The sequence below is a fragment of the Hippocampus comes genome, unplaced genomic scaffold (assembly GCF_001891065.2).
Source record: "Hippocampus comes isolate QL1 unplaced genomic scaffold, H_comes_QL1_v1.1 scaffold85, whole genome shotgun sequence".
Classification (NCBI taxonomy): domain Eukaryota; kingdom Metazoa; phylum Chordata; class Actinopteri; order Syngnathiformes; family Syngnathidae; genus Hippocampus; species Hippocampus comes.
Window position 1 is genome coordinate 6,143,085 of NW_017805540.1, and position 13,197 is coordinate 6,156,281.

Sequence of the window (13,197 nt, forward strand, 5' to 3'; positions counted from 1 at the left end):
TACCTGACCGCCCCTAAAATTTTCTCAACGGATTTAGACGATTCACAAAAATGATCAATTTAAGAAATAAAACGGCGGATTTCCGCGGATCCGCGGAAAATTGCCATGTATGTTAAATGGGTTAACTTCGAATTTGATGGTTGCATCAGAATTCCCCCCAAAAGTTGGGACCCTGCCATGTTTACCAATGTGTTAAGTCACTTTTTCTTTTAACAACATTCAATAAAAGTTTGGGAACTGACACGCATTGTTTCAAGTATTGTAGGTGGAATTCTTTCCCATTGTTGCATGAAGTACAGCTTCAGCTGTTTAACAGTGTGGGGTCCTATTTTGTGCTTCATAACGAGCTACACATTGTCAATAGGAGAGAGGTCTAGACTACAGGAAGGCCAATCTAGTTCCCGCACTCTTTTACTACGAAGCCACACTGTTGTAGCAAGTGCAGGATGTGATTTGGCATCATCTTGCTGCAATAACCAGGGGCGCCCATGAAAAAAAAAAAAAGAAATTGCGCTCAAAGGGTGACAGCAGCGGGCAATTGCACACACGAGCAGCTTAAAGGGAACATGGGTTAGTATGCTTTCAACTTGCTGACATTCAAGAGGTTCTCTTTTTTTGAAAACAGCTGGCATTGAAAGAGTGAATCAGCGGATCTTTAGAAAATACAGAGGAATGGCGATCTGCCCTTTCACTCAGTTTACACACTGTTCAGACCTAACTAGAGCCTCTGTCTTACCCTGGTGTCTTCACTGATGTATCCACAAGTCACTTTCTCTCCCTTCACCCACAGTTCACTTGCCTGGGATCTAATACACCAAAAAAACATATTAAGACTTCCCTGAAAAATAGGAAATAGTCAGTAAAATCATGTGGAAAAATAAACCTCTAAAATGTTTTTTTTTTGTTTTTTTTTTTTTATTGTTTTTTTTTTTTTGCAAGACCTGATGTGTATGCACATTCAATGAGTTATTACATGTTGAGACCCTCATGTGTGGTCTCTTCTCATCTCAAGGTTTTCTTTTTCACCCAAATGGGATTTTGAGTTTTTCCTTGCCCAGTTGAGAGTTTGATTCATGGGATGTAGTCAATCATCATTAATTGCGGGCCGGTGAAGCCCTTTGAAACTCATTTTTGAGTTAGGGCTATGGAATTAAAATAACTTGACTAAACTTTACTCTTGCATTCTATGCAGGTTTTAAAACTACTGTTCTGTTTTGGTAGGTAACAGACACAAACCAATGGGAAATACACTATAGACCAGTGGTGCCCAACCTTAGACCGAAGATCTTTGCAATCGACCAACTTCCCGCGATCGACCTGTTACCGCACACGCACGCACTAACACACATGCCATGATGAGCAACAATCATAATGGCCCCTAAGATGAACGAAACTGAAAAATAAAGTTGACACATGAGTTTGTGGGTTTGTGAAAAGGGAATCACTGCCTACCTTCGTCGAGACCTGACGCGGATGCATGGGACGTACTTTTGCAGCATATTAACGTATCATGTGTACCGTTCCAGATTGCCATTCTTTGCCAGTGCCCTCGGTGAATTGTAATCGAAATAAACTTTGAATGATAATAATAAGAATAAGAATAATAATGATAATAATAATAAATGAAAACTTGCCAAGCCTGATGGATGTGCGGAGTTTCGTTAGTTTTCGTGCATGTTTAGAGCCTCAAAATCAGCGTAGTTTTATCGGCTTAGTTGTTGAACGAATCCAAGAAAAGCCTCAACACTTTGATCATGCCTGAAACCGAATACTGTGACCTTTTGGCAAAAGGTGTCGGAATAATGGTGCTGCGAAGTCTGATGATTCACTGTGACAGTAAAAGATGACATAACGTGACCCAGATAATCATCTCAAAAATGAACCCAGACCAGAAGACATTTAAAAATCAATCAATCAATCAATCAATCCATAAATAAATAAATGTATTTTTCATTGAAGTGGTCGTGCCACCTACTGGCTAAAAGAAATGTTTTTTTTCTTTGATGTTTTTCCTCTACATGGTTGACCAAGTCTACCTCTTTTTTGCTCAGATTTTGTATAGGCCCTCATAATGTTAAAACACGAAAATAGTCAGTTTTCACAAAACTGGGGGTGCGGCAACGTGCAGTTCGCCAATAAAATAACACTTGATTTTGAGGGTCTAAAAAATGGAAAAAACCTCATGAAACTTTGCACACACATCAGACCTGAAAAAAAATAACCAAGGTATAAATATTTTTTTAAATATTGTGGGATTTAAAAAAATTATTCACTGGTGCCCCCGAGAAACTTTTAAAAAAGCACCGGAAAGACCTGATGCAACTACCGCAGCAGAAATGTATTCTTCTCCCGCTAGTCAGTGCGATCGGCATTCTGATTCTCCCTGGCAAATAGTGCAAACAGTGTGCCTGTTTTTTTTCTTGTTGTTTTTTTGCATCCAAGCATAAAAGTTTCTTTCATGTCAAAATAACATTTATGATTTCTTTTTAAGCATTCCGGATATGGCAAGGAAGATGAGACATTTATTTTAAAAGCGACCTCGCAAAGAGGAAGGCCGAGTCTAGGTGAAACAGAGTAGAGAAACAAACGCAATAAACAGTTAAAATGTAATAACTTATAGTGGTGACAACGTGGAAATTTGTTCTGAAATACTGGTAGCGAGGGTCCGAATGCAGGACAGGATGAGTCGCTGAGGCGAGGCTACATAAAAACGTTTCCACATAGGAGCACAACAACACAAAGTCAACGTAAACGTGATTGAAACATTATTTTTTTATTCCTTTTCCGTTTCGTCTTAAAAACACACGAGCCAATGGCTTTGACAGTGGTGGCTAAATTAAATTGCCTACAATCAGGCAAACTGAGGAAGCCATTCAGTTATTTATGCCAAAAGCACTGCGCCCAGACACAGCAGGCAATTGCTGTTTCCCTTGTGACACAGCCACCAACCAACTACAGGCTGGACACATTAAAAAGACATGAGGTGGTGGCTATTCACAAAGCAGCAGAAGAAAAGGAGAAGTACATTAAAGATGGTAGTACCTAAGAACAGCCAACCAACAAAGTTACAAAACTAAAATAAAATAGTTTAGATAGATAGTTTGATTTTCTATTTATTTATATTTACATACGGAGGACACTGCAGCATACTATTGCAGCGCAAGTGGACATGGACCACAGAGAGCTTGAGGCTGCTTCAAAATAATCTGTCTCTCTCTCAAGCAAAAGTGGCCCCAGCACACAAGCTATGAGTCCATCATTCTGCTATGCAAGTTTTAATAAGCGAATGCTTTAACATGATAATAGTCATATTCTTAATGGAACTTAAATTTTGAATTTGAATTTTATTTGGTCTCCGTAGGAGAAACTTGTCTCGGAGGACAGGCCCTCTGGGCTGCTACAGTACATACATTGAGCAAAAACGTACACATACACTACTATGTTTCCTGTTCAAGAAAGTCCGTTAAATTTACAGAATACATGCATGTCATGACGAATGGTTAGGATGGTACCACCTGTCTCAATTTGAGCCAGGAAAAACACTGACTAGTCTACAAATAAAGTAGATGTTAACGGATTTTAAAACAACTCATGAAATACAGTTCAAGACTTCCTCCTGTCAGTTAGATCCCCTCCCCACTGTTCTGGTCAAATCTTGCTTGCCCGCTCTGCTTCCATTCATTTCAGCCATTATTCATTCTTCTCTGTCCTCTGGAATTGTTCCCAACTCTTTCAAAATCGCAGCTGTCACCCCAATTCTGAAAAAACCCGGTTCGGATCCCAATGACTTTAATAACCTACGCCCCATCTCTCACCTTCCTTTCATTTCAAAAATTCTTGAAAAAATTGTTGCCTCTGAGCTCCATTCCCACCTCACCTGTAATAGTCTCTTTGAACAATTCCAGTCCGGCTTCCGTCCCCGTCACAGTACAGAAACAGCTCTCATAAAAATCACAAATGATCTCTTCATGGCAGCAGACTCTGGCTTAATCTCTATCCTCATCCTCCTCGACCTGAGTGCAGCTTTCGACACCATTTCACACTCCATCCTCATGAATAGACTCTCCACCTTAGGCATCACCCACACCCCCCTAAGTTGGTTCCACTCATATCTCACTGGCCGCTCTCAGTTCATCCAACTCAATTCCTTCACTTCACAATCCCTTCCCGTCACTTCTGGTGTCCCCCAGGGTTCTGTCCTGGGCCCCCTCCTTTTCATCATTTACCTTCTTCCGCTCGGCAATATTTTTCGAAAATTTGGTATTCATTTTCATTGCTTCGCGGATGACACCCAGCTCTACCTCTCCAGCAAAACCGACGCCTCCCTCCCACCCTCATCCCTCTCTCACTGTCTTTTCTTTCCACTCCCACATCAATGACATTACCCGGTCTGCATATTTCCACCTCCGTAACATCAACCGTCTCCGTCCCTCTCTCACCCCTCACACGACTGCTATTCTTGTTCACAGCCTCGTCACCTCCCGCATCGATTACTGCAATTCACTTCTCTTCGGCGTCCATCTCAAATTTCTCCATAAACTTCAACTTGTTCAGAATTCAGCAGCCCGGATCATTACGAGAACCCCCTCCTTCCATCACATCACCCCCATCCTCCGACAGCTCCACTGGCTCCCCGTTAAACAAAGAATCACCTTCAAAATATTCCTTTACACATTCAAAGCCATCCATAACCTTGCTCCCCCCTATCTATCAGATCTTCTTCAGATCTCTATCCCTTCCCGCTCACTCTGGTCTTCATCCTCCCTCCATCTCTCTGTACCCCTCTGCCCGTCTCACCACAATGGGGTGCAGAGCCTTCAGCCGCTCTGCCCCCAAACTCTGGAACTCACTTCCATTCAACATTCGCAAGATTGATTATCTTCCCACATTCAAAACCCAGCTCAAAACTCACCTTTTCAGACTGGCTTATTCAACTTTCAATTTTATCTGTGGTTTTATTTATTCTTTATTTGTCTTATTGTTTGCTCGTCTCTAAAGTGTCCTTGGGTGTTGTGAAAGGCGCTTCAAATAAAATGTATTATTATTATTATTATAGTATTAACATACCTGATTCCAGCATATTCCACTTTTTGTGACACATAGGCACAAGTCCTTACCTACAATATACAAAACAAAATGAACCAATGAACAAAAACACGTTAAATTCAGATGTATATTTTTGAAAAACCTACCAAATTCTTTTTTAGTCTCCACATGTCACCCCTCCCAATGTATTGGTCTTTAAATGTCACTTCCATCAGGTCCAGAGTGACGTCCTTTGACGGAGAAAAATATGACAATCAGGTTTCCAAAGTACTCATCTCTCATGAAGATTTTCATTTTTTCACATTTTACTCACATGAAACGTATTGGTTTTTAACGTGATAGGCTGATAGAAAGCGGCTTCTTTATGTGAAATAGGAAAATATTGCAGAGATGAAAGTGGACTTTTCTGAAAATTCCGGAAAAAAGAAATATATATCTATATATATATATATATATATATGGCCATGAGAATGCGAGGCGAGGGTATTACTGTTGTGGCGACTCCACTCAAGCTAAGCGAGCCTCAGCAGTAGATCGTCCGCTGCTCTCTGCTGTGCGGGTTTCAGCGCGAACATGTACGCAAGCGCGTCTTTTGGTTTCAACCAATCAGCGCCGACGCAAATAACGTCACACAAGACAACAGCTAAGCTAAGTTAGCCGAGACGACACTCGAAGTCGGACGGACACGATTTTCTGACGATCTGTGTTTTCCCCTTTTTGGCCAAATACATTTTTTACGACAACTGTCTTGTCCACGGCGTCTTTTATTCGTTCCACTGGGGTTTAGCAGGTGTGTTTATAAAGAGACGAAAATTGTTTGAGGACTATCCCCCACGTTCTAGTTGAGATGGTATAACCCAAGAGGCAAAATGAGGCTTGCTACTGTTGTTGCGAGTTGCCATTCGTTCTACTAAACCATTAGTCAAACGCCGTCATGTCTTCTGTCGTTATTACACAAATAAAAATATCTTTACTGTTACTAGTGTTAGTGCCTCAATATGGCTACGCTCGTGAAAGCAATACAACGAACTCAAATGCGTCTTCGTTCAATGTTGTCAACTAGTATCCGGATTAATTTTATGCAAATTTTCCTCAATTCTCCGGAGAAATTTTCATAAAATTTTGAAAAACCCGGAATTCCGGGAAAATCCGGAGGACTTTCATCTGATATTGTTTCCTATTTTTCTTTACCAATTTGAAAAATAGCCGTGCAAAAGTATTCATCCGTAGATGCTGTAGCTAGATGGAAGGACAGACAGATGGACAGACAAGCGGACATACACACATACAGGCAGATACATTATTCAGCCCGTGAAAGAAAAAAATTGTGAAATGGAATGATTCAGAACTCAGGGGTCAGCAACCCAAGTCTACGGAGCCCCAAGTGGCTCTTTCATCCCTTTGTTGTGGTTTCCAGTGGCTCTGGAAAATAACCGTGCCCTTGACACCAGGGCATCGTAGGCCACAGTTCGACGATCGACTTTGTGGTCGTTTCATCGTACTTGTGACTGCATGATTTAAGATAAGATAACCTTTATTTGTTCCACACTGGGGAAATTTGCAGTCTACAGCAGCAAAATTGGGGGGAGGGGGGTGGGGGAGAAAAAAAAACAAGTGTTTCATTGCACAACTTGGTCACTTGGATGACGAATATGGCAGAGCTGCTAACCAATCACCACCTGGTGGTGTGTTGGCTCGGATGCTTAGGGAATATGTTTGTCCAACTTGCCTTTAATAAGCTTTGTGTGCCTTCTTTTGAAGATGTGTCCTTGACGTTTTTAGAGGATGTGGCTTGCCAGACTATGCCATCTGGCTCCCCTTGTGACTCTCTTCCTCTGCATTTCTTTAAGGAGGTCTTAAGGAGGTTTTAAGGAGGTTCTCCCGAGTATTGGTAAATGGGTCTTGGCCATTATCAACAACAGTCTGTCTTCTGTTATAGTTCCCTAACAGTTTAGACATGCTGTGGTGCAACCCTTGCTCAAGAACCCTGGCCTTGATCAAGATGTACTGTCAACTTTTTGGCCAATTTCCAAGCTGCCTTCCATTTCAAAAATTCTTGAAAAAACGGTACACATGCATTTAAAATCATATCTTGGATGAACATAACATCTTGGAGGTCTTCCAGTCAGGTTTCAAGATGATACATATAGCACAGAGTCAGCCAGTTTACGAGTTTTTAATGACATCCTCCTGGCCAATTACACTGGAGACAATGTGTGTCTGGGTTTTATTTGATTTCAGTGCAGCTTTTGATATACTGGATCATAGTATTCTGTGGGCTTCTTTGCAGCACCTGGTGGGCATTGGCAGTCACGCCCTTGAGTGGTTAAGGTCCTATTTAGCTGACAGAACCTTTTGTGTTAGCCTTGGTTGGTCTGCCCCACTGTCGTGTGGTGTTCCACAGGGCTCAATTCTGCCTCTGTTGTTCTCACTGTATCTGCTCACTTTGGGTTCCATCTTAAGGAAATATGGTGTTTCCTTTCACTATTGTGCGATCTATATCCCGCTGAGAGAAAAAGACACTTTCTCGTTGAGGCCACTTTAATCCTGTTTAGAGGAAATCAAGACCTGGATTGCACTAAATTTCTTGAATTTCAATGAAAAGAAGATAGAAGTGATGGTGTTTGGGCCCAGTTGCCCTTGTACATCCCATCCTGCGGACATGGGCCACTTGGCTTCTGATCTTAAGCCAACAGTCTCAAAATTGGCTCTTAAACTAGACAGTGATTTTAAATTGGACCGGCAAATTGGTGCAGTTGTTAAGTCCTGCTTCTATTATCTTAGGCAGCTGGCTAAAGTAAAGCCTCTACTTTCTCAAGAGCACCTTGAGACAGTAATTCACGCCTTCGTCACATCCCGGCTCGATTACTGCAATGCACTTTACTTTGGAGTCAGCCAATCCTTCATTAACCATCTCCAGTTGGTCAAGAATGGTACTGGTAAGAGGGAGCACATAACTCTGACTCTGGCATCCCTTCACTGGCTCCCTGTACATTGTAGAGTTCTTTTTAAGATTCTATGATTTGTTTTCAAATCTTTAAATGGCATCGCCCCAACTTACTTCTCTGAGCTCCTCCGCCCCTATGCACCTGCTCAGTGGCTCAGGTCTGCGGACCACACACTATTAGAGGTATCGAGGACTGAGCAGAGGCTCAGAGGAGATGGAGCCTTTTCCGTTGCTGGTCGCTCTCTTTGGAATAACCTCACATTGAATGTCCGGCAAGGCGGCCCGGTAGTCCAGTGGTTAGCACGTCGACTTCACAGTGCAGAGGTACCGGCTTCAATTCCAGCTCCGGCCTCCCTGTGTGGAGTTTGCATGTTCTCCCCGGGCCTGCGTGGGTTTTCTCCGGATACTCCGGTTTCCTCCCACATTCCAAAAACATGCATGGTAGGCTGATTGAACACTCTAAGTTGTCCCTAGGTGTGAATGTGAGCGTGGATGGTTGTTCGTCTCTGTGTGCCCTGCGATTGGCTGGCAACCGATTCAGGGTGTCCCCTGCCTACTGCCCGGAGACAGCTGGGATAGGCTCCAGCACCCCCCGCGACCCTAGTGAGGATCATGCGGTTCGGAAGATGAATGAATGAATGAATGAATGTCCGGCAAGCCCCCCTCACTGCCCATCTTTAAAACTCATCTCAAAAACTCATTTATATTCTTTGGCTTTCAACTCAGCATGAGACTTGATTTTTAGTTTGACTGTTTTTATGTTTTCTACTGTCTTTGTCATTAATTTATTGTTTGTTGTTGAATGAATTATTTTTTGCACCATGTACAGCAGCCTTGTATACAGTGGTGGGTGTTTTAAAGTTCTCTATAAATATAGTTGAGTTGAATTGAGTCTGCTAGGAACCTCTGTCAGAGTCCGCCTGTCAGGAGTTTCAACTCATATGTCCAGCAGAATCTTCGCTCAGATCCCGGGGGGATGGGGGAGGGGGGGAGGGGACATTCAGGTGGACCATGCTCCACAGCTCCATTGTTTAGGCAACCAACCGGAGGTGTGGCCATGAGGTGGTCAGAGCCGGTAGTGGCGTTAACCTCCGATTCTGCTGGTGGACACTCGTGGTGAGGGATAGCGCTAAGTTGAAGGAGGAGCCCTAATGGTCTTTTTGGCCTGTGGGAAGAGGGAGGCACGAAACAGGTGCCGGCTAGGCTAGTGGAACACAGCTCTGGTGGTCACAAAGGCAAAAACTCAAGCATGGGAGGAGTTTGGTGAGGCTACAGAGTAAGACTTCCGGACTTCGAAGACTTCATTTCCACCATGTCTTCCCAAGAGGAAGCAGAGTCTGGGGGTCTCTTCGGCAAGCTCTCCTATGTCTGTGGTTGAAGTCACCACGGTGGTTAAAAAGTTTGGTGGTAGGGCCCAGCAGGTGGATGAGTGAGATCCACCTAGAGTTCCTAAAGGTTCTGTATTTGTGGATACCATGATTGATTCAGATCTGCAAAATTGTGAGGACATCAAGAATAGTTTTTCTGGATCGGTGGACCGTTGTGGTAGTCGCCCTTTTGAAGAGGGGGGACCGGAAGGTCTGTTCCAAATACAGGCACATCACAGTCCATCAGAAAGTGGAATCTCAGACTCAGAAGGAGGAGTACGATTTTCATCTTGGCTGTAGAACAGTTGACCAACTCCATACCCTCAGCATGGTGCTCAAGGGCGCAGAGGGTGCTCGTGGGTGAATGGGAGTCAGCCCAGCAAGTCGACATGTGCTTTGTGGACTTGGATTACAGTGTACCGGATGCCTTATTTCAGGGTGTTCGGTCCCTGCGCAATCAGTTTCAGTTGCTGAGTTTGGTGTGTGTTGCCAGGTGCAAGTCTGATTTGTTTCCACTGAGGCTTAGACTCTGCCAAGACTGCCCTTTTACACTGATTTTATTCATAGATTTTATGGATAGAATTTCATGGTGCAGCCAAGGCATTGAGGGGTGTCCATTTTGGTGACATTTACATCTCTGCTTTTTTTCATATGATGTGGCTATGTTGGTTTGATCAGGATGCAATTTTTGAAGGAACTCAGTAAGAAAAGAGTGAAGTGTCCGCTCCAGGTTGGGGATGAGATCCTCCCCCAAACGGAGGAGTTGAAGCACATTGGAGTCTTGTGCACGAATGAGGGAAGAATGCAGCAGGAGATCGACAACCAGTTCTGCGCAGCGTCTATAGTAATGTGGACTCTGTATCGGTCTGGTGTGGTGAGGGTGGATCTGAGCAAAAAAAATCGCTGCTCTCAATTTACCAGTCAATCTACGTTCCTACCCTCACCTGTGGTCACGAGCTGTAAATCATGATTGAAAGAACTATAAACCAGATATAATTGGTCAAACTGAATTTCCTCCTGGGCGTGCCTGCGATGTCCCCAGGACGTTCCACCGGGAGACCGGCCTGACACAGGCCAGGACATATTGGAGAAACTGTCTCGTGGTTGGCTGTGGCAATGGCTCGGGACACACCTGGAAGAGCCGGGACCAAGTTGCATTGGCAAGGGAAGTCTGGGCTTCCCTATTAAACTGTGGCCACTTTGACCCGAGCGGAAGAAGAATTACTATCCATCATCAATTTTCTTCCTTATTTGGTTGTGGGGGCTGCAGCTTAAGCAGGAAAGCCCAAACTTCCCTCTCCCCAACCACTTTGTAAATCTCATCTGGAGCGCTGAAGGCATTCCGGGGCCAGCCAAGAGACTGGACTATAGTCTTCACCTGATGGGATGACGTATTAAGATCACAGCGCCCAACCAGTCCAACGCGGTCGACTGGCAGTCCATGGACTGGTCCCACGTCGACCGTGAAGGCAATAGAGTGGGAAATTTAAAAAAAAAAAAATTGTGTGTCTGCATGCAGGGCCTTTGATACAGAAGGGCAGCAGCTCTTCACTGAGCCCCAAACAGATGGCTGAGCTTCTCACTCTGTTTTTAAGAGAGAATGGAGGAAACAGAAGTGGTAACTCATTAAGCTGCTTGTATCTGTAATCTTTTGGTCATGACCCACAATTTGTGAACACCGGTGAAAGTAGGAACACAGATCAACAAGTAAAAGACTGTATCCCTGCAGAGGGTGCACCAATCCACCTGACAGTCCTGTGTCATTCTCTCACACGTGAACAAGACCCCAAACAGAACTCCTACTATTGGGTTAGGAGATTACCTTCAACTTAAAAAGGGCACCCTTCCCGTTTTCAAGTGAAGACTATTTCTTCCAACTTGGAGTTGCTAATTCATATCCCAAGTGGTTCACTTGACTGTGAACCACTTCAGCGAGAGTTTAAGATCACGGATTGATGAAGCTAACATAGATAGCCACATCACTTTCCCACTATACACCACGATGGAACAGGACTGCCTCTAAGCTGTCTAAGCCGTTTTCATTTGTCAAAATGCTTCTGAAGTATGTGGTCCACTTGGACCTAATCCATTGCTTCCCATGGAGCATGCCCAAACTTGTCAAGAGTGGGTCACACTTGCAGCTCAACTTAATACATTGATGTAAATGGTTGTGAAGTGACAACGTAGGGAAGTTCAAGGAGAATAAATGCAATCCATTGTGGGTGTTAACTTCCAGCCCACCACGGCAAAAAGGGACTGTGAACCAGTAACCCGTGATAGAATACAATGCAATACCTTATAAAGCCATTGTAGACAGAGAAAAGTTAGCAAACCTTTGGGTCAACAATATTAACAACGACATCTTGGTATGCACGCAGTCTGAAGGCTTGTGCCACAGCCTGATCCACACTGATTGTCTCTAAGAAAGAATGGAGAAAAATGGAATTCAATGAATTTGCAAGTTAAGATTTTGTTATATTGCTGTTGATGCAATAGGGTTTAGATACATGTACATATTTCTTGGTACCCTTCAGATGCTGCTTTTGTCTTTGTTTTTTGTTTTTTTGTTGTTTTTTTTTTTCCGCCCCCTCCGTGAGCCGTCACCTTACCGTAGTGGAGGGGTTTGTGTGTCCCAATGACGTGCTCTCCAACTCTCACTGGAGCGTTTCGCAGCCGAGTGTGAAGCGGTTGGGATGAAAATCAGCACCTCCAAATCTGAAACAATGGTCCTCAATCGGAAAAGGGTGGAGTGCCCTCTTCGGGTCGGGGAGGAGATCTTGCCCCAAGTGGAGGAGTTTAAGTATCTTGGGGTCTTGTTCACGAATGAGGACAGGAGCGAGAGATCGACAGGCGGATCGGTGCAGCATCTGCTGTGATGCGGACTTTGTATCGGTCTGTCATGGTAAAGAAGGAGCTGAGCCAAAGGGCGAAGCTCTCAATTTACCGGTCGATCTACGTCCCAACCCTCATCTATGGTCACGAGCTATGGGTCGTGACCGAAAGAAACGAGATCCCGGATACAAGCGGCTAAAATGAGTTTTCTCCGCAGGATATCCGGGCTCTCCCTTAGAGATAAGGTGAGAAGCTCGGTCATCCGGGAGGGGCTCAGAGTAGAGCCGCTTCTCCTCCACATCGAGAGGAGCCAGATGAGGTGGCTCGGGCATCTGATTAGGTAGGATGCCTCCCTGGACGCCTCCCTGGTGAGGTGTTCTGGGCATGTCCCACCGGCAGGAGGCCCCGGGGATGACCCAGGACACGCTGGAGAGACTATGTCCCCCAGATGGCCTGGGAATGCCTCGGGATCCCCCAGGAAGTAGTGGCTGGGGAGAGGGAAGTCCGGCCTTCCCTGCTCAAGCTACTGCCCCCGCGACCCAACCCCAGATAAGCGATAGAAAATGGATGGATGGATGGATGGATGGTAGCACCTATTTTTTTGTTTTTGTTTTTTAGGGGGGGAAGTCCAATACAGTGATACCTCTATTTTCGAACGTCTCTTCATACTAAATTTTCAAGTTACGACAGGAAAATATTGCCTCTTGTTCGGAAAGAAATTTCGAGATACAAAAGGTAAATATAAGGTATGGGCTGCTACTCGCAGCTCCGAGTTTCCTGAACGCAACATACTTATACTGTAGCTGCTCTGCCATTGGCTATTACCTAGCATCTTCTTGGCATCCCGTTGGCTAAGAGGGACCTCTACCGAATGTGTCTATTGGTGTAGATACATAAATCAGAGATGAAAGTGGACTTTCCTGAAAATTCCGGAAAAAATAAAAAATATATACTGTGTGTGTGTGTGTGTGTGTGTATGTATATACAGTAATATATATATATATA

The 13,197-nt window shown here is 44.1% G+C and overlaps 1 protein-coding gene across 1 annotated transcript in view; it reads right to left on the minus strand.

The window, feature by feature from the left end:
* Positions 1 to 13,197, minus strand: part of depdc5 (DEP domain containing 5, GATOR1 subcomplex subunit) — a 76,330-nt gene that overhangs the window by 56,750 nt on the left and 6,383 nt on the right. The window contains exons 5-8 of the mRNA XM_019878839.1: positions 11,694 to 11,779; positions 5,193 to 5,276; positions 5,068 to 5,117; positions 737 to 806 (exon numbers count right to left, since the gene is read on the minus strand). Of these exons, the coding sequence (XP_019734398.1) occupies positions 737 to 806; positions 5,068 to 5,117; positions 5,193 to 5,276; positions 11,694 to 11,779 (290 nt within the window). The remainder of the gene's footprint in view (positions 1 to 736; positions 807 to 5,067; positions 5,118 to 5,192; positions 5,277 to 11,693; positions 11,780 to 13,197) is intronic.